General features: G+C 53.4%; 1 protein-coding gene across 1 annotated transcript; it reads right to left on the minus strand.

Annotated features, from left to right (window-relative positions):
• Nucleotides 1-3,579: 3,579 nt before the first annotated feature.
• GATAD2B (GATA zinc finger domain containing 2B) lies at nt 3,580-20,785 on the minus strand (the record flags this gene model as incomplete). Its single annotated transcript, XM_082011607.1, has 10 exons — nt 3,580-6,688; nt 6,991-7,108; nt 7,238-7,348; nt 8,266-8,468; nt 9,374-9,689; nt 11,648-11,818; nt 14,132-14,263; nt 14,612-14,743; nt 15,015-15,144; nt 20,457-20,785. 10 exons carry the CDS (start codon nt 20,783-20,785, stop codon nt 6,555-6,557), a joined length of 1,776 nt encoding a protein of 591 aa, XP_081867733.1. The 3' UTR covers nt 3,580-6,554.
• Nucleotides 20,786-21,770: the final 985 nt, after the last annotated feature.

Here is a 21,770-nt window from a genome sequence, read left to right on the forward strand (position 1 = left end):
TATTGCTTGTCCTCAGCCGCCGCATCCCCGGCCGGCAGCGCCGAACCCGCTTTGCTTTGTCGTCGGGAAACCAGATTTCAAAGACGAGGCTCCAAAAAGAGGAAGAAAAAAAAAAAACCAAACCACCAAAACCCAAAAAACCCAAAAAACCCTGAAATTTGTGCAAAAGGTCTGTCCCTCCCTCCCTCCCCCCCCCGCCTCTTGCAGGATGCTGGAGTTTGGGGGTCACTTGTGGCTGCCCCCCCAATTCCCTCAGGTGGGGGTGATGTCCCCCCCTCCCCAAAAAGCCACAGCTGGGGTGTGGGGCAGCCATTTGGGTGCTGGGGGGGGGGGCGAAGGTAGTTGGGGGTCTGGGGGGGGGCACACACGTGGGGGACAGTCTCGAGCCGCTGGGGTGACACTGGAGATGGTGGGTGCAAACCAGGGCACGGGGGGGCCCAAGCTGCACCCCCCCACCCCTGGACCCCCCGCCCAGGCGGGGTGTTCCCTGCAAACTGCGGGGGGGGGGGGGGGGGAATCCTGCAAATTTGGGCCGCCCTTCGACAAATTAAAAGACCCAAATTCTGCAAAATTGGCCTCAAATCCCACAACTCCAAATGCAAATTCTGCAAACCGGGGCCAAAATCTCACAAACTGAGCCTAAAATCCTGCAACTCGGGCCTGAAATCCTGCAAATTTGTGCCAAAATCTTGCAAATTTGGCCTGAAATCTTGCAAATTTGTGCAAAAATCCTGCAACTTTGGCCTGAAATGCTCCAAATTTGGCCTGAAATCCTGCAAAATGGGATGAAAAATCTCACAAATTTGGCCTGCAATCCTGCCAATTTGGCCTGAAATCCTCCAAATTCAGCCTAAAATCCTGCAAATGTGGGCCGAAATCCCATTAATTTGGCCCCAAATCCTGCAACTCAGGCCTGAAATCCCAGAAATTTGGGGCAAAATACTGCAAACTGGGCTTCAAATCCTGCAAACGCGAGCCAAACCCCCGCCAATTTGGCCTGAAATCTGCAAATCTGCTTGAAATCCTGCAAATTTGTCCTGAAATCTTGCGAAGTGGGGCCGAAATGCTGCCATTGGGACCAAAATTCCACCAATTTGGCCTAAAATTGCAGAAATTGGAGCTAAAATCCTGCAAATTGGGACCAAAATGCCACTGATTTGCCTGAAATCCCCAAAATTGGGACTAAATTCTTCCAAACCGGGCCTGAAATCCCTCAAACTTGGCCTGAAATCCCACTGACTGGGACTAAAAACCTGCAAATTTGGGCCAAAACTCAGCAAATCAAGCCTCAAAATCCTGCAAAGTGGGGCCGAAATTCCACAAATTTGGACTAAAATCTGCGAATCTGCTTGAAATCCTGTAAATTTGGCAGGGAATCTTGCGAAGCGGGGCCGAAACCCTGCCTGTTGGGACCAAAATTCCACCAATTTGGCCTCAAATTCCAGAAATCGGGTCTAAAATCCTCCAAATTGGGCCTGAAATCCTGCAAAGTGGGGCCAAAATCCCAAGTGGGACTAAAATCCCACTGATTCAGCCCGAAATCCTTCAAATTTGGCCTAAAATCCTCCAAACTGGGCCTGAAAACCTGCAACTGTGGGCTGAAAGCCCAGTGATTGGGACCAAAATCCCACTGATTCATCCTGAAATCCCCAAAATTGGGCCTAAAATCCTCCAAATCGGGCTGAAATCCTGCAAAGTGGGGCTGAAATCCCAGAAATTTAGCCTAAAATCTGCAAATCTGCTTGAAATCCTGCAAATTTGGCCTGAAATCTTGCAAAGTGGAGCTGAAATCCCACCTATTTGGGCTAAAATCCCATCGATTTGGCCTGAAATTCCAGAAATTTGGCCTAAACCCCTCGAAACTGCGCCTGAAATCCTGCAAAGCAGGGCCAAAATCCCCCAGCTTCGGACTGAAATCCCACCGATTCCGCCTGCCATCCCACCGATTTGGTCTAAAATTCTCCAAATTGGGCCCAAAATCCTGCAAAACGGGCCTGAAATCCCTCAAATTTGGCCTGAAACGCTACAAATTTGGGCTGAAATCCCTCAAATTCGGGCTGAAACCCCACAAATTCGGGCCGAAACCCCACAAATTCGGCCTGAACGCTACAAATTTGGGCCGAAACCCCATAAATTTGGGCTGAAATCCCCCAAATTCGGCCTGAAACACTACAAATTTGGGCTGAAACCCCACAAATTTGGGTCGAAACCCCATAAATTTGGGCTGAAATCCCTCAAATTCGGCCTGAAACGCTACAAATTTGGGCTGAAATCCCACAAATTTGGGTCGAAACCCCATAAATTTGGGCTGAAATCCCTCAAATTTGGGCTGAAACCCCACAAATTCGGCCTGAACGCTACAAATTTGGGCCGAAATCCCACAAATTTGGGCCGAAACCCCATAAATTTGGGCTGAAATCCCTCAAATTCAGCCTGAAACACTACAAATTTGGGCTGAAACCCCACAAATTTGGGCTGAAACCCCACAAATTCAGCCTAAACGCTACAAATTTGGGTCGAAACCCCATAAATTTGGGCTGAAATCCCTCAAATTCGGCCTGAAACACTACAAATTTGGGCTGAAACCCCACAAATTTGGGCCGAAACCCCACAAATTCGGCCTGAACGCTACAAATTTGGGCCGAAACCCCATAAATTTGGGCTGAAATCCCTCAAATTCGGCCTGAAACACTACAAATTTGGGCTGAAACCCCACAAATTTGGGCCGAAACCCCACAAATTTGGGCCGAAACCCCATAAATTCGGCCTGAAACACTACAAATTTGGACCGAAACCCCACCAACCGCAACCGCAGCCCCACCGATTTGTCCCGAAATCCCCCAAATTGGGCCTGAAATCCTACCCCTCGGGACCAAAATCTCACCGATTCGTCCCCAAATCCCCCAAATTGGGCCCCAAATCCTTCAAATCGTGCCCGAAATCCCTCAAAATGTGGGGCGCGTGCCCGGCGCCGGGGCGGCGGAGGAAGAGGCCGCAGACGGCAGGTTGTTATAGATGTATATTGTATATATGCCAATGCAATAATAAAAACAGTGCAAATACAGTTACAGTTTATAATACTCGTCCCCCCCGGCCCCGCTCCCCCCGTGCTCAGCGCGCTGCCCCAACCCCCCCCCAATTAATTTTTTTTTAATTTAAATTTTTTAAATTTTTTTTAAATTTTTTTTTTGGGGGGGGGGGGGGACGGGGGACGGGGACGACACCCCCTCCCCGCCTCCGGGGCTGCTGGTGCCGCGGGCGGGGGGTCCGCGTTTGCGTGTGTGTGAAAGGCACAGATTCGGGAGGTGGCCGCCGCCACCAGTGCATCGCCGGGGCCGGGGGGGGCCACCGGTCCCGCGCGCGTGTGTGTGTGTGTGTGTGCGTGCGCGTGCTTCCCCCCCACGCCCCCCCCCCCCCCCCAGCACCGTTTCCCACCCTCGCCCACCCCCCCAAAAGCCGAGCCGCCGGGAACCCCCTTTTGCACGTTCATGTCATACACACGAGGTCACACTACGAGAAGGACGTGACGACTTCCACAACACCCATGGCGAGGCGGGTTCGCTCTCCGGGTTGGGTTGCTTTGTTTTTTTGTCTTTTTTTTTGTTTTTGTTTTGTTTTTGTTTCTTTTGTCTTTTTTTTTTTTTTTCTACACAATGTACAATTTTTGTAAATTTTTTTTTTTTGTATTTTTTTATCTTTTTTTTTTTTTTTAATGTGTCAAGAAATAGCTTATATACACGGATGAGTCCTTGTTATAACATTTCGGCAGCGATATCGTAAGCTAATGAAGGGTCGGGGCCGGGGAGGTGAGAGGAGGGAGGGGTTACGCCTTTGGAGGAACCAAAAAAAAAAAAACAACCAACCAAAAAACAACCCACACCCCCTTTCCCCCCCAAATTAAACCCCAATAAAAGCGTTTTCACAAGCGGATCTAGCCCTAGCTGTAAAAGAATCGTGAAGGAAAGCGGGAAAGAAATCCTTATTTCCGTATCCAGAAAACAAAAAACAAAACACCAGGAAGATTTTCTACCGTACATCACATCCCCGGGGGCTGGGGGCTCAAGCCAAAAAATAATAACAACAATAAAAATAATAATAAAACTGTTAAACCTGCGCAGGTCACAGCCGAAGCCTCGGGGGACCCTGGGGACTGCCGGGCACGGTTTTGGGGGTCCGCTTCGGGGACCCGGCCCCGTTGAACCTCCCTCCCCACCCTTTTTTTTTTTTTGGGGTGGGCCAAAAAAAAAAAAAGAGGGTCCCCCCACCCCGTCCCCGAGGGCGGATTTCACTTATAGCACCATGAAGTCGGCATCTTGTTCTCCATCGGTTCCCTCCGTCCGCCCCCCGCCGTCCGCCCCCCCGGGCGGGAGAGCCTCGGCCTTAAGTATTGCACTTGGTTTTTTCTATTTTTTTTTTTTTTAATGTTTTATATATTTTTTTTTAAAGGTTTTTTTTGTTTTTTTTTTTTAAGTTTTATAATTTAATCTCAACCCTTGCGCCCAGGTCACCTCGTACCTCTCGGTAACGCCCGACGGGGGAGAATGGCACTTGAGCGAGGGGCACGGCGGGAGGGGGGGGCTCGACCACGTCGAAGGGTCCTGGGGTGGGGGCGTGAAGGGTAAGCCGATAAAAAAAAAAAAAAAACAAACCCCCAAAATAACCAAAAATTCAGGTTTATCCAAGAAGAAACGATTCGGCAAAGTGCGCCCGTGGAAGCAGGGCAGTAAGAGGAGATTTGAAAAGGATCTCAGCATCCCGGAGGGGGGGGCGTGGAAGGGGGGAGCCAGCTAAACAAGATTAAAACCAAAAAGAAACCCCACAAAAATATATATATATGTATATATATATACGCCACTACGCTTCACTAGCTTCAAAAAAAAAAAAAAAAATTAAAAAATTAATCCTTTTGCCTCTGGAGGGCCCTTGGGGGGGGTCGGGGCGCCCAGACCCCTCGGGGGTTAAGTGCTCATTGAATTGAGGGGGGACGCTGGCGGGGTGGGGGTCCCCTCCCCACCGCCCGAGGGGCGGCGTTTCGGGAGAGAAGGCGCCCGGCGGCGCCAGGGCGGGGGAAATGGGGGCTCCCGGGCCCCCCAGCCGTCGAGCGGCGCCCCACGGGCGAGCCGGCGCTTCGGAATTGCACGAGAAAATTTTAAACGTCAGGGGAAAAAGAATTTAAAAATCAAAAATAAAAGGAAATGAATTAAAAACAAAAGAATTTTTAAAACAACCAGAAAACTTCCAGGAAACCCCGGGAGCAGCAGACCCCCGCGCCACCGACGCTCGGGTTTGGGCAAGTTCGGGCGCCGAGGGGTCCCGGCGCAGGCGAGGGGACGGGGGGGATGCGGGGACGGCTCTGCCGGGGTCTCTCCGGCAGCCGGGGTGCGATTTCCGCTGGCTAGGGTGGTTGTCTGCGGAGGAGGAGGAGGAGGGGGAGGAAGAGGAGGGGAGGGCCCGTTAGTGTGAAGGTTAAGTGCAAATAGAGCGTTTCTCAGACGACTTTTCGCGGCTTACGTCTTGCTTTGGGTTCGTTAACCGCCGGCCGGAGCCCGGGATGCCGCGCGGGGACCGCGGGGCCGTGCCCGTCGTCCGCGGGTGACGACGACCGAGAGCGGCTCCGGAGCATGCAAGAGCGCGGAGGGGAGAGGAGGGGGACTCACCGCGCCCGAGGCCACCGGTCGTTCGCAGTCTGCTCTAGAGCCCGCCGAAAAGCGCCGCCGCCACGCACCGCGGCGGCCGCCCGCCGCGCCGCGGGCTCGCCGGGCAGCGTCGACACCCCTCCGCGCCCCGCCGGGCTCCTCGGGTGGGTCAAGGGGGTTGCCAGCACCGTCCATCGAGCCCGCCGATGCCCGCGCACCGGTGCCGACGGGCACCGGCTCCTCACCAAATCGAGCTCCCTTCCTCTGGGGAGAGAGAGACGGGAGCTAAGGCGTCGGGATCGGCGTCTCCTGACTTCTTCTGCCGAGCCAAGGGAACTGTAGCACCCTACCACGGGCGGCGGTCCGGGCTCCAGCCCATCGCATCTCTTTGCCCCTGTTTCCCCGTGAGTCAGCATAAACTGCCCTTTAAAAAAAATAACGGTCACTTAATGTCGAGCGGATGCCCTTACAAAGTCTCTGGAAAGGAAAAAAAGGTTTAACCATCCATTTAGCAAAGGAGGGGGGGAAAAAAAAAAAAGAGGGGAAAAAAAAAAGAGGGGGGGAAAAAAGAAAACTCAACCAAAAACCACAACACAATTAAAAATTCTATGCTTTGTCATTACAAAAAATAGCATAAAACAAGCTTTAACACATGGAGAGTGCTGATTTCAAGCAGACATTGTTCTGACCTCGGGCAAAGGAAGTGACCTCTCACTGCTATAGAAAACCAAAGAAGTTAAGGTTTGGAAAAAGGACAGGTCGCTGAAGGTTTGAAATGGGTTTTTTTTGTTTGTTTGTTTGTTTTTCATTTGTTTTTTGTTTCTTTTTTTTTGTCTTTTTTCCCCGTGTACGGTAGGCACCAGTACAGGCACTGCATGCGACGGAAGTGGGGCGGAAGGTGGGGACGGTCGACAGGCGTTATTTCTGTCCGCTGATGGACTGCGATATAGAGCGGGGCGGGATCATATCCAAAAGGTATTCCCGCTGTCGGTCCGCCAAACTCGACGCTTTGTGGCCTCCGATCCCAGCATTCAGGTAAGCGATGTTAACACCTGGAGAGGGGAGAGAAAAGCAGGTGGGGACCCCCTCCGACACGCCCCTGCGCCCAGAGGTCCGAGCCCAGCGAGCCAGGACTCTCCCAGCTTTTACCTAGGAAGCAGTAATTTAACCCAAACCCGCCATCCAAAAATCCGCGGAGGTCTGCAGGGCCTCTGTGGCAGCGGCGAGGGAAGCATCACGATCGCCATTGGCCTCCCCCCAAAAAATCAAACCGGGCACAGACCGACCCGTCCCGCTCCCCGGCTAGCCCCCAGCCCCGTCCTCCCTGTGTTCCGGCATGGCCGGGGGACCTTACCTGGCATGCCGAGGAGACCGCCCGCCACGGACAGCTGGGGTGCCTGCGCAAAGTTGGAAAGCATGGAGCGGGCAGAGGTGGGGATGCCGCGCTGCAAAGTGCTCTGGGGCTGCGGAGCCTGAGGAAGAGGAGAACAAAGATGGTAGGAAGGCACCGGGATCGCCCGGCAGTCGGGAAGTCGCCTGGGCTGCGAGCGAGGGGACGCACGCTCCTGCTCGGCCGGGAGCCCCGCGCCGGAGCTCCTCACCTGCCGGAGCGTGTGGTGCCGCATGATGGTCTCCTGTTTGCTGACGCTGGAGACGGCAGGAGCTGCGGTGGGGGACAAGGCTGCCTGCTGCTGTAGCCTCTGCTCGATCTCCTGAGCGAAAGAACCAGAAGCATCCTCAGAGGCGCGCGCCAGCCCACTAGACCTTGCCTCCCCAACGAGACGCACCGCGACCGAGCTGACCCCGCCGGCACTCACGCCGAGGCCGGCCGCGGTGGGCGGCATTCCCGGAGAGAGGGGAAGCAGGTCCCTCTCCCCACTCGCCGATTTGAAAACCGCTCAAAACCCGGCCACCTTCCCAAGGCGTTACTGGAACCGCAGTCTTGCTGCGGCCAACACGAACAGCTTTTCTATCTCCACACCCGCTTGTTACGAACAGCCCAAAGACTCTTCTTGCTCCAAAACAGAGACGTCCCATTTGTCAGGAGCTGGATTCCACTTCACATTTAGTGTGGTGTTTTGTTGTTTTTGGGGTTTTTTTTTTGGGTTTTTTTTTTTTTTTTTTTTTTTTTTACAGTTCTCAAATGATGATTCCAGTGATTCCAGTTTATTTTACCCCAGGGCCTCTAAACAAGTTCTCCAACACCGATTTATCAGGGGAATTTAGCAAATTCCCCACCTTCCACAAATAAGCGAGCAGGCAGCAAGCGGCTAAGCGACTTCCCACACATTCCAGGAAAAGTCAGTGGCAAAACCAGGGAGGGAAGGCAGCTGTCCCCAGCCAGCCCTCGAGCTGCAAATCCAGGGGGAAAATGCCCAAAGGGTGAGGAGCAGCCGCGTCGGGAGTACTCTGGACACTCAGCACCAGCCTTTCGCTGTTAGAAGCTCCACGTGCCGAGCTGGGCACCCCCACTGAGAAGCCAAACTCCTCCGAGCTCACGCACAGGGAACCCCGACTGACCTACCGGAGAGCTGCGCGGCTGGAGATGTGCAAAGGGAGGGGGAGCACGGGGTCCTGGAGCCCGGGGAGGGAAGCTCCAGGCAGCTTGCGGAAGGGGCCGTGTACTCGCCTGCTCCTGCTGCAAAGCTTTCACGAAGGCGTTCTTCAGCCGGTTGGTGTGCTCTGCCTTCAGCGCCTTCTTCTGATTGGAAGTCATGCACTGCTCGCACAGGATCTTCCCGTTTTTCTCCTGCTTCCAGTGAGGGGTGAAGTCGGTGCGGCACTGGGCACAGACAAAGGGCTCCACACGCAAGAGGGATGCGCAGCTTTTCCCTGAGAGTCACCAGGAATGGGAGTTAGGTGGGAAAATGGGACAGCCCCCCACCCTCACACCGTCTCCTCCATCCCGGCACGACTGCAACAGGCTCCCATGCGCACCCGCGGAGTGGGAGGGAAGGTCCCAGCAAATAAACAGATTTTCAGGACAGCATTGGATCGAAGTCCAACCCCACTCTGGGCAAGAGCCCAGCATCCCGGGAAAGACGCAGGAGAAATCCTGCCCAGGCACAGAACCATCCGATGGTGCTGGGACCAGCTCTGCAAGACTATAAAAACCTGGGGGGTCTTGGTGGTTGAGTGAGGTGAGCCAGCGATGCACCGCAGTTACGCCGTGCCGAGCACGTGCTGGAAGAGCACAGGCTCGATCCTGGCCAGCTGGAAGGTGACAACCCAGAGGGAATGGTGAGGTGGGAGCTAAAACCTCCACAATCCCGCAGGGACAGGACACCACGCAGTCACAGCTCTGAGGATTTTGCCATCTCAGCTTCTGAACATTCATTCAGGGCAAGTGAAGGGCCAGGGAGACCCCTCCCCACATGGGCACAGCCTGACGAGCCCCAGGACACAGACATCCCTGCTCCGGGGCCGGCTGCAGGCTCGGCACACCAGGGCTGCCAGCCTTGCCAGACCGGCTCCATGCCCATGGGGTCAGCACGCAGCTCCCTGGTGCCCGGGGGGGGTCCAGGCTCTGCCCTGCCCTTTGCAGCCGCAGCAAGAAGCGGCGGAGTCCAGGGTTGGCCAAGACCAGAAAACATCCTCTTGCAGACTCCCAAGCTGCAGATTTTGGTGTGTTGCAAAAAAAACACAACAAAAAAAGCAGGAAACGGCACATGGGAGCACCGTATGGCGGCAGTCGAGGAAAGCGGCAGTCGAGGAAAGCAGCAGCCCCCCAAGCTCACCTTGACTGTCAATAACACTCTGCACCACCTCCTCCAGCCCCACCATGTAGATGAACTCGCTGTTGGCTGCGCTGGGCAAGAAATGCAGCAGGGGAGCGGGAGGCTTCGGGGGTGGGATCTCCAGCAGCGTCTTTTCCAGCTGCTTGCGGAGGGCAAGCTTGGCAGCTGCTTGGGAGTTGGCGGCGTCGTTCAGAGCACTGGGGCTGGGGAGCGGAGACGACACCCTGTTCACAGTGCCAGGCTGGATGTGAGAGGCAAGGTTCATATAGATGGCTGAAGACGACGTACGCTGGCAAGGAACAGAAGAACTTGATTGCTGGAGAGGAAGAGAAGATGGGAATTATTACAAAAAATTAATACAGTCCCCGCCTGCAGTTCAGCCCCTGAAGCAACCTGGATGAGCCAGATCGCCTTCTCACAACCCTCCCTCTGTCTGCAAACGTTCCCGAAAAGACCCGGGGAGACAAGGAGCCGTGCTGGGACTCAGGAGCAGGGAGCTCATCTCGGTCCCCACGACACAGCAGCGTCGGTGCCCAGGAGCCTCCGTGCACCGGAATCAGCAGGAGGAGTCTTGGCGCCCGGAGCAGCCCGGGGACTTCTGCAGGCGAGGGAACGCGTGCGCAGGGTCCGGCCTCGGGACCCGGCATCGGCCTCGCCGAGCGTAGGCAGCGCTGAGTGCCGTGATTCACGCGCCGGCACCATCGCTCACTGTCGAGTTCTGCTCCTCCACCTCTTGCTTCGCTGATCTGGCAGGCGCCCAGGCAGCATCCCCGCTGCCAGATGGTGTCCATCCCCTCCCACACAGGTGCTCCAAATGTGCCAATTCCCTCCTCTTCCATTTCCAGCAGCTTTCTTCTGCATCCTTCGTTCATTTGGATGCGCGGTCCCTCTGGCACGTGACGGTAGCAAAGCACAAAGACTTCTGCTGACCTGAGGATGCAGCTTTCGCAGTCTTTTGTGGTAAGAAGCCATCAGCCTGCAACCTATTTAAAGCCGAGGCAGGGCTGCTGCCAGCCTTTCACCCAGCCTACCTCTTCCCAGGGTATGAACGCTTCCACGCATGCGAAGGGGAAAATCCCAAACGGTCACAAACCCTCTCAGCGATTCAAATGGGCTCAGCTACCAAAGCTCGGGGGACACGGTCATGTCGTTCAAGAATAACGCGCAGAAGATCAGTCAGTTTGCCCCCGTTTGTTTGTTTTTTTAAGACTGCTAACACTTTGCTGATGGGGGGAAGAAAAAAGGCAGAGGACCAAGCTAATCCCAAGCCAGTTGTTCTAAGGTAGGTCCAGGAAAATTGATCAGAGGGATAACTCACGCCAGTTTAAATAAATAGCTGATGAATTAACTCCAAGGAACTTACAACTCTTCTGTAAGAGTGGCTGGGGTGGGTTTTTTTAATCAAACATGTAATTAGGTTTGTTTGACAGTTGTTCAGATGCAAGAGTCTCAGACTGTTGTGTAGTCATGTTTATAATTTACAGATTTGCACTACACTATCGTTGGGACAAATTAAATGGCTTAAGAACTGGCAACAAACCCTAAAAGGAATTAAGAGGGGTTGTTAAGCTGGGCCTGCATGCACAGAGCATCTCAGCCAAGCGTCGCAGTCTGGGATGAGGAACAGAGACTGTCCCACAGCGTGGGAGGCAGAGCCCAGGAACCAGGGTTGCTCGCTGGAGAAAGGTTTGATTGCTTTACACAGCACCAGTGCTAGAACTGGAAACCTGGGTTTTTGTTTGTTTGGTTGTTTTTTTTACACACACCCCCCCCCCCCCCGTTTCCAGTCTTCACAGAAGTCTTTTTGCTCTTCTAAAAGTAAAACAAATGGTTTTAAGCTTCTTGCTCCTCAACTGCAGGGAGCTCGCTGCGCTCTTCCGGCAGAGCGAAGCGGAAGAAAAGCACGCATCAGCGAGCACTTGCTACCGCCTGCGGGAAGGGGAACCAGTCCTGCTCACAAACCAGTCACCCCGCTTCACTGGGGTCTTCGTGTCCCTGTTGCAGCAGGAGGCCAGAGCTGCTCGGATGAACCAGCGCTTTGCTAGCCAGAAGTTTTTACGTTATTTATCATTTCATTCTTCCACGCAGGTCAAGGACATCCATCTTCGTCCACGCTTGGGATATATTTCGCCTGCGAGCTTCGCTCCGACGTCTTCACGCTGAGCTCCGAGCACCTCCGTGGCACTCGGACTCGTAAGGCATCTCCTATTTTCCCTTCTTGCTAACCCCACCAGGCAACTGTGCCCAAAACCCAGCGACAAATGAGTAACCTACCGGTTGGTAGTTGATGGCTGGATTCATGCTTGGAGTTGTAGTGCGGATGAGGCCAGGTTTAGGAGGAACCCGCTGCCCTTGTAACTGGGCAGGGTTCGGAGCAATCACACGCTGCGACATAAGCATATGGGGCAGAGTCGTATTTGTGGCAGACCTAATGACACTGTGACCCTGTCGAGAAAGGAAACAATAAATAAATAAAATTAAAAAAAAAAAAAAGGACTTGAGGGAAACCAGGATTTTCAGTTCCCTGATCCGGCTCTGCAACAGCAGAGCATTCCCACTTATCTGTAATTCCAGTTAACTTCTAACGCGAGACGGCGCTCAAAGAACTTAACTTTTCCTCTAATTGTCCTTTATTTTAAATAATCACAGCCATTTCGCCTGGAGGGAGGATGTCTCAAGTTAATATATTTTCTGTCGAGTGGTTGGAATTCCACCTGAGTGAAGAAACGGGGCAGTAATCTCGTGGAGCAACGGCTTCCCAGCAGCCAGCCGGCTCACTGGGAGGAGGACGGACCTTCAGGATCTAGGCTGGGATGTTTTGGAAGGTAATTTTCAAGACACATATTCGTGCCCTATCTTTGCATTAAAAACGAGCCCATCAATTTGATCAATACAGAAAAACGCAAGGGGAAAAGAGGGGACTAAAAACCCAAGGAGGCTGTTTGCTAGTTGCATGGAGCTATTAAAACCAGAATTCACACCGGTGCCCGAGTTCAAAGCGAAACAGTTAGAGTAGTCCTGACTAACAGGGAGATGGGTGTTTGCCTTTGGCGCAGGAATGCAGAGGCGTGTTACAAACCTCAATCCCCGGCAGTCAGAAACATGACACCGGGCTTGGAGAGACCTGAGCGCAGGCTGAGCCAGGGCTTGACCTGCCCAGGCTTCTCCTAACGCTCAGCTCACAGCCAGGTTTTCGTGTCTCTGAGCGCCGCCAGAACGGCTCCAAGGGGGGATGACAGGTAGAAGGGCTCAATTTTTTATCAGAGACGATCTTAAAACGTTCAACGCCTCCTGTCCGACCTTTTTCTCCCGTCCTCCCTTTTTATTAGGCTTGTCCTAGACGAGGTTCTTCGCTGTCACACATAAGAAAACCTTCACAAAGACTGTGCAAACAATGCGCTTCCTTTTCCCCTAAAGCCCATTTCCTTTACCAGCCCGATCCCACTGCGAAGTCACAATAGACTTGACCCCGAATCGTTGCCATAGCAAAGCAAACAAATGCCACAAACAAAGAAGATGGTTAATGGAGGGAGTAAATGATCAGCAAGATTGAAATGAAAGTCTTTTGGCAAAAGCAGGAGAGAAAGCTACAGGCAGACAGACGTGCTGGAGGTTCACCTCCATCCTCGTCCCATACACCATCTTCCCAGCACCTGGGTTTACAACCGCATCGCTGGGACTTTGTATATTCCATTATCAAAGAAGCAGAACTGACAGCGTCCTGCTGAAAGGACAAAGTCCGTTTCCTGATGCTACACAGCTGGGAGAAGAGGAACACTTGGCGGGGGAGTCACCAGGGACCCCAAGCCCTGCAGCGGGACTAGACCAAGCCCCAGGAAAAGAAATCCCCACCGCCCGCCGGCGTCAACACCCCACGCCGCACGCCGAGTGCCCTCCTTCCAGTGAGCTCATACCGTTGGCTTCTTGTTTACCCGTGCAACATTAAACAGTTGTGTCATCTAGAACTAGCATTATTCCAGCGCACAGGCAGAAAGGTAGCCGTGTCGGACGGCACCCTGCTCTGCCTATAGCGCTTTCCCAAAGAAGGTAAACATTTCAATTCCCTGTTTTGTTTGTATTTTTCCTCACCCTCTTCCTCTGACCACTCTGCACCATCTCAAAAAGCAGCTCTGCTGACCGGCCATTCCTGCGGGTACGTGCAAACGAGCAGTTTTCTCCCTGCAGCCCCAGAACTTGCATGACCCGGCAGCAGACAACTTTCTTCAGGGCCACCACACCTAAATCCAGCTCCTTCCACCTCACACGATGCGAATCATCGGCTGGAGTAACCTCCAGACCTCCCTGCTGAAAAAAATCTGCCACTTCTGAAGAGGCAGAGCCCCCAGACCTCCCCCACGCACATCATGCAAGGGTCCAAGAGCTGGGACAGGCACCAAGTGTTATGGGGATAGCTCAGTCTCTGCTGATAAGCTTCAGAGATGACCTTGCCTGGAGAAAGAACTTCCCAGACTGACTGTGGGACACCAGACAGTTCTACTCAGAGCGCTAAGAACTGCCAGCATTTATAGAATCATTAAGGTTGGAAAGGACCTTTAAAATCATCCAGTCCAACCGTCAACCCGACGCCACCATGCCCACAAAATCAGGTCCCGAATTGCCACGTCCACACGTTTTTTGAACACAATCTGCCTCTTGGAAAAAGCATCTCAGTCGGGCAGAGGCAAATGCGCAGTGCTGCGTGTGCACCAAGCAAAATCATGGTCTTTTGCACAGAAGACGGGTGTCAGGAAGGCTCACCTGTAATGTCCTTAAGTTCTGAGGCTCAACCCCCTGAGCTCCAGGCCTGGAGGGAAGCTTGGACAGGCCCTGCTGTCCCACGTGGGCAGGAGATGGCTGGACAATAGATGCCGCGTTCTGGACGACTGGAGTCTAGGTTGAGAGAAAATGAGAACTGGCATCAGTGCACGGCGCTTGGAAAGGAAATCCATCGACAGACCCGCCACGGACCAAGCCTCATCAATGCTACATCAAATACTTCAGAGCTGCACAGATTTATCTTCTCAGCTGGCCCCGAGGGCAGCGTGCTAGGTAGGATGGGCTGTGGATTTGCTACGAACGCACTTTGGTAAGAAATATCACACTGGAGGACAAACGTGGAGTAAAGGAAGGTCCGAGAGCAGAGCAAGTCTTTGTGTTTGCCTGCTAACAGGCTTCTGCGAGGCCAAGCACCTTCCCCTTATCCCACCCAGCCCCAAACGATGCTGCTCAGAGCTTCACCTTCTGTACCACGTTCTCCTTTTGCAGCTGACTTTGCCTCAGTTTCTTCAGCAGCACAAGCCTGGCCTCCTCCAGCCGTAGCTCATCCCGAAGCTGCTTGATCAGCTGCTGTCGCTCCTCTATGCTTTTACCCTACAGAGAGGCAGAAAATCAGTCAAAACTCAGACAGCTGAAACCTGCTGCCTCTGCCTTGGTGGCAAGAGAGCGTGAGGAAGCTTTAATACAAGCAAGAATTTGTAACACAGATACCCAAGGACACGAGAGCTGGATCGTTACACCCAGAAGTTACCGCATTGCTCAGAAACCCCCTTAGCTCCCAAATCCTTCAGAAAAGCAGAAACCCCCTGCAGCAGAACAGCTCTCCGCTGGAGCAGCCGCCCGGGACAGCCGAGAAACCCCTTACCTTAAACATTTCAAGATTTGCCGCCTTAAGTCTTTCCTCCATACGAGAGCTGGAACGGGGACTGGATGCCTCATTATCAGAGAGGACAATTATATCTGGCGAAGGGGTTAATCGTCCCCTGTCCTGGTCACTGCGTAACAGGAGGGAGAGAAAAGAAAAAGAAAAAAAAAAAGACTGAGCCACAACACCGAGACATCGGCAGCACATCTGGGAGCGGGACAATTCCCCCCTCCACCACGGATGCGAACCGGAGCTCGGCACTGCTCTCCACGCCTGCGGGGCCGACGAACACCAGCGGGCTGCCGGCTTGAGGACAGAAGCATCCTCCGCTCGCCGGAGGGAGAAGACTCGTTCACAAAAGTTTCCTTCACCAGGGTGAAAGGCGGGCTCTTATTTAAGCGCAAGGTAAGCAACCACGTGACGCAAACCCTATCTGCGCGAGGGCCGTCGGGCGTTAGCAATGAGCCATATAGTAACTAAATAGGGAGAAACCGTAGCCAGGTGCCGAGATGAGAGGGGTAGATACTCTGGCCTGGTATTGTTCGTACTTACTCAAGAAGATTGCCACGATGCTGGAGATGAGAACGGGCTAAGTCCCCCAGAGAACAGAGATGTAAATACTCCAAGCCTATCTCAATACAAATCTATTTTAAAAGGTCACTCCATAAAGGAAAATCTGAATAAATACCCTGCGTGGAGTCAAAAGATCCAATTGAACTGTGACCTAGCAATGGGTAAACGAAAGGAGCAGCAACGACAGCAGCCCATCACTGGGAAAACAGAAAGTATTTAAAAAAAAAAAAAAATCAATGCTATAATCCAGCAGTATCCAAGCACCGCGCTGTTCGTGGTGGCATCCTTCAGAGTAAGGAGACACTAATAAAAGCCCTTTGCTATCACTAATTTAATGTAACGGTGCTTGGAGAGCCTTGGAAAAATGCTAAATAGTCCAGCGTGAAGCAGCAGGAGCACTGTGGTTATGAAGGTGCCGGGTGTGCTGCCGAGGCAGACGGGCTTATCGCTCTCGGACTCACTGGAAGGTCTTTGGTGTGAGGCTGCGGGTGCGGGAGGAGACGCACAGATTATTTTATCCGAAACTTTTAGCTTTGAACACCCTGGAGGGAGCACGGAGCCGAATCCCAGCTCCCAGGCCTGGGTGCTCTGAGGTCCGGAGAGGATGCTCGGAGCAGGACGCTGCTCGAGCGTCGCAGGGTGTTTTGCTTTCGGCAGCTTCATCTCCCAAACGTTATAGCCGCTTTTATGGGCATTTTAGAGCTCTAGTGCTGCATAGCTGCCCCCTTCTCCAGCTGTTGCACGTCCACTGCAAAGCCCATCGATCACGGAGTTTACAGGTCACTCTTCAGCTGGAGAAATACCCCCAGCAGCACGGCTCCAAACCATCAAAAAAAAAGAAATCAAAGCCGTGAAAGCTCTCGGCTGCGCCAAAAGGTGCCAGGACATAGTATTTGTGGGTGCATTATTTCAGAGCCCTCAATAACCTCTTTGTGGGCCATCACACACTTAAGGCGTCATATGAACGTGCTATGTACTGATCCATAGATATCCTGTTCTTGTGGATCTTCTTTTGGCACCCCACGGACGCTGCGGTTTCTCAGGTCACCGGTGGCAGGAGGGTTTCCTGTGGTCTGTCCCGGCAGCACAGTCGGCAGAGAAGGTCCAGAATATCCTATCGAGATAAAGTCAGCCCGAGCCGGTCCAGGCAAACCAATCTGCATCCGAGGAGTTTTATATTTAGCTGGCCGAGAGCAAGAGCTGCTTTTGGATGAGTCTTCAACAGCTCTTGAGCAGCCCATCACCCTCCCACGGCATTTTATCTGGCTTCTGCTGCGAGCTACCCAAGGTGCCTATCTCCAAACTATCAGTTGGGGCATGTCTATACACGAAACCGCTCGGGAATAAACACATCCTGGTAAGGAAGCAGGTCAACTCGCAGCCACCATTCCCCAAACAGAGTTTCAGCTGTCAACAAATACTGTGATGACCAAGCGTTTGGCTAGAAGGCTCTCCGGTATGCACAGGATCGCACGTCAAAAATAAAATGCATCAGGCTTCAGCCGAGGCTCCCTTGCCCCATCAGCATCAGGGCTGCTCGCACAGACCCCGCCGGCACCAAAACCAAGTCCCTTATTTTGCTGCAAGCCTCTGGATCCACCCGCTTTGTGTAACAGCATCCCAAACTCTCCAACCAGGGAGACTGAGAGCAATCAAGCATTGAGCACAACAGCTTTTCTTGCTCCTCTGGCATCCTTGGCCATTCCTCGGGCACACCCGGATTCATAAAGCACCGGATTTTGGTTCGGGATTTTCCTAAAGGCAGGCTGTCATCATGGCTGCTGGTGATTATTTTGCACAAGCATCCAGATACATCCAGGCTGTTTTATTTACATTCCATGAAGGGGAAAAAAGCAAAGCCGGCGTCCAAGCCAGACAGGGGAAAACAGGGCCATCTGCAAAGAATTGCTGAATTTGTCAGGGTTGTTTTATTTACTTTTGTCAAGGCAAGAGCTTAATTACAACAAAACTACTGGAAGAAGAGCTATGCCGACGGTGCAGGAGGCCGGCAGAGGTGAGAAGACACGGAGCACATTCCCAAGCAAACTTCAGCTTAGGGATCCCTTGCCAGCTGTTTAGGAAAATTAAACACCCCCAGCCTTACTTCTCTAGCAAGAGACATATTTCGCACTCAATTATTTCAACACTCGTGGCAGAATTTTTCTACCTCTTTTTAGGGCTGATTTCTTTTCAATCGCAGTTAGCGATTCAAGCGTACGCATCCGATGCTGGTACCTAACTGGATTCCCCACGTCTTCTTGCACAACATTCAAGTAACTCAGCTGAGCACGCAGCCCTCTGCAGTGCCCGACACTCGCCTGCCAGCTCTTTGGGGAGAAGACGACCTGCACAGCAACTTACCCAGAGCCACGGTTATTCCTACAGCATTTAACGCTTTGAGAGTTTAAACCCATTTGCTGAGTATTACCCGTGTTGTCTCACCCAAAGGGCTTTTTGGGAGAATTGCTCTTTTCAGAGGTGCAACACCCCGATGATGCACTTGGAGTGGGACACAAGTAAACCCCGGGCACCTACAAAGGGTGTTGCTCGTACCCAAATGCTCCCACGAGCACAGGTAAAACCCTGCGGTACACAATAATAATGTCTCTGCCTCACAGCATGCAGTTCTTCAGATTTTACAGGAGGCTGAACCAGCGGCAGAGGTGACCGGGCAGATTTAAGCCTCATATATTGTCATTAAAGAAAAATTATCCAGGTGGTTTTCTCCTTCCTACCTCCAGCACTCCAGGTCTGTTCACCACTCCTGATGCTCTGCAAGCCAGGGTGTGGCAGCTAAGACAGTGCCTACGAAGGCATTAATCTTTATAACATTTACTATACTGACAGCACCCAGAATGGGCTTGAAGCGTTGAGATTCCTTGCCTTCAAATCCCCCGTCCACCATCTGCTCACCAGTCCTGGCTGGGACAGGAGCCCCCCAGAAGCACCGGCAGCACCCCCTCGTCATCCAAAAGCCCCCACCAACACAAAAAGACCCCGATATGACGCATCAAACAAACAACCCCGGGTTTGCTGAGGCCAAACTTCCCGTACGTCCAGACACAAAGACGTACTCAACCAGCTGGGACAGCGGCACCGATGACAGCGGCCCGTGAACGCAGCTCCTGTCGTTGCAGGCTGCGGTTTTGCGCGGGAACTACCACCACCTCCTTCAAACACGCTGCAGCTGCCGGCACCTGGTTCCTGGGCAAGGCACGGTCGTTCATCCGAGGCTCCAAGACAAGACAGAATCATAGAATGGGTTGGGTTGGAAGGGACCTGTTCAAGGTCATCCAGTCCAACCCTCCTGCCATGAGCAGGGACATCTGCAACTGGATCAGGGTGCTCAGAGCCCCGTCCAACCTGGCCTGGGGTGTTTCCAGGGATGGGGCATCTCCCACCTCTCTGGGCAACCCCTGCCAGCGTCTCACCACCCTCATTGTGAAAAATTTCTTCCTTAGATCTAGCCTGAATCTCCCCTCTTTTAGTTTAAACCGTTACCCCTTGTCCTATCGCTACAGGCCCTGCTAAAAAGTCTGTCCCCATCTTTCTTCTAAGTCCTGCCCGGCTGCAGGAAGGTCTCCCCGGAGCCTTCTCTGCTCCAGGCTGAGCCCCCCCAGCTCTCCCAGCCTGTCCTCCCAGCAGAGCCGTTCCAGCCCTCGGAGCGTTGCTGGGGCCTCCTCTGGCCCCGCTCCAGCAGGTCCGTGTCTCTCCTGTGCCGAGGGCTCCGGAGCTGGACGCAGCCCTGCAGGGGGGTCTCCCCAGAGCGGGGCAGAGGGACAGAACCCCCTCCCTTGCCCTGCTGGCCACGCGGCTTTTCATATAGCCCAGGACACGGTTGGTTTTCCGGGCTGCCAGCGCACGTTGCCGGCTCACATCCCGCTTTTCATCCACCAAAACATCACAGGAAGGTCTCAGCACTTTGCACCTACTTAAAACAGGACTCCCCCCGTTCTGCTCCTCAGCCTGTTAGCCAAGCCTCAGCTGGCTCGGTATCCAAATCAAGCCAAAAATCAAAATCGTTAACATTTGTTTCCTTCTCTCTCGCAAGAAAGCTGAAATAAGAACAGAGGCGGGATGCACCGGTGCTGTGCAGCACATGGGACGGGCTCTCACGTGCGACCCTCTCGCTCCAACTCCCCCACGCAGAACCTGGCTGCAGGGCTCGGCTGCGGAAATTGAGTTGCCAGAGTTCACCGCTGATAAAAATCAGGTGTGCGCGCAGCGCGCACACGGAGAGCGCGAAGAACGCCAAAGCTCCTCCTGGAAAACAGACACAGCTCACCAGCACTCGATCGCTCGGGCAAGCGCTTCTCAGGAGCAGTCTCAGGCTCAGCAGGAAAAACCGTTTACGTCTCCCTTGCAGAGGCACTAGCGTGGCCAGGGTCAGGTTTGAGATCGACTGCCCGTGCCACTTGCATCAGACCTGGCCTCCAGCTAAATAAAGGACTTCTGCTTGCCACTTTTGTAGGTGCTAATAAAAAGTCCTGGCTGGAGGGGAAGCCCTCCTCCTTCGCGCGCGCCGGCAGGGTCGGCTCTGCCAGCCACCCGACGGTTGTAGCTTATAATGCTAAACGCATGGACGGAGGAAAGAAACAAAATCCATCTGGTTTTGGGGTGGAATAAGAAGGGCAGCAGAAGCAAAAACAATGAAAGAATAGTGCTGAATGCCTTCCAGAGAAACTCTGCTGGGAGAGCAGGCTCCGCTCCTCGGCGTTCAGCCAAAGGGACCTCGCAGACTCTGGGAAGACTCCCCCAGGCCCCCAGGACCGCAAAATGTCGATTTAATTTCTGACTTGGGTTCTCACATCTGGCAGAGCACAGGATTAACAACAGGCAAGCTACAGACTCTAGTTGTTTGGCACCTACCTTCTCCTTGCACTCATATCCACCGGCTCATCGTTAATGTTTTCCTTCCCTGGCCTCCCTGCAGTCCTGCCATCCCCATGGGGCCTAAGGCTCCCATTCAGCTTTTCTTCATAGACTTTCACACCATCCTGTTTCACCGGGAGCTCATGGGGCACCTCAATGCCCGAGAGGTCTTTCCTCTTCAGCAGTGCCAGCATCTTCAGGCGCTCCATCGCCTCATGTCCTTCCATTTTCAATCTCTTTGCCAGGACATCATCCCGATCATCTGCTTGGTCCAAGCTCCGTTTCAAGAGGTTCAGGCGCAGCGCATCTTCCGTCATTCTGTCCATCCTGCGGGACAGAGGTTGACATAAGGACACAATCAGTATCACGGCAAACAGAAAACGGCTGCAGCAGACCCAGCGTAACGCCCCCGGGGCCGGCAGGGACCTCCGAGCCCAGCCTCCCCCCTCGGGGAGCATCGACCTCCCACGCGCCTGCATGCGGTGACCTGCCCGGCAGCAGTGCTGCACGCTTTTAGTCCCGATCCTAAACCGGCCAGGCAGGGAGTTTCCCAGGCAGAAGGAACCGCACGCACCCCATGGGCGAGAGCACCCCAAAAGAACCACCCTTGAGAACGGGGGCACAATCCCTCGTTCAGCATGAACACACCGCCGGCTGTGACTTGACAAGATTTACTAGAAAGAGGAGCCGGAAAGCACTCAAGTTGTCCAGGGACAAAACCAGGGTGGCTTAGTTCCTTCTGGCACCACGTGCGTGCCCAGCCTTAGTTTTTGTAAGGCTTCATTTACGGGCTTCGCGCCGTGGACTTCTGTTTTTTGAGAGGACCTGAGGCACGGTTTGAGCCCTCTGCTATCAGTACGAATGCCACGGCACACCAAGTTTGGTAGCGAGCTTCCAAAATACAGAAAATCCCGTACCACGCGCTTTTTCCTGCTCTTTCGACGCTCTCGGGCGTCAGTCGCCGAGGAATGCGAGGCACCTTCTCACACAAAGGATGAAGGCACGCAAAAGAGCATCCCCACCCACGCTGACTCCCCATCTTCCCCGGCCGACCGCCTGCCTCTCCTCCAGGTGCAAAAATGCCCCGTGGCAAACAGATGCAGTAAAAAAATGGAGAAGGAGCCGCAGAGCCCATCCCAACCCCATCTCTCTGCTCCCAGGCTGATAAGAAACTAGCTACAACAAAAAAAAGCCAAGGAAGCTCCACCTGAAAACAAGGAAAGACCAGCTCGGTGAGGTCTTTACCTACTGACATGCAGACCAGGGCTGGGGACGATGACAAAGAACCAGGGAATAAGTCAGAATTAAAAC

The sequence above is a fragment of the Phaethon aethereus genome, assembly GCF_964289735.1.
Source record: "Phaethon aethereus genome assembly, chromosome: 28".
Classification (NCBI taxonomy): domain Eukaryota; kingdom Metazoa; phylum Chordata; class Aves; order Phaethontiformes; family Phaethontidae; genus Phaethon; species Phaethon aethereus.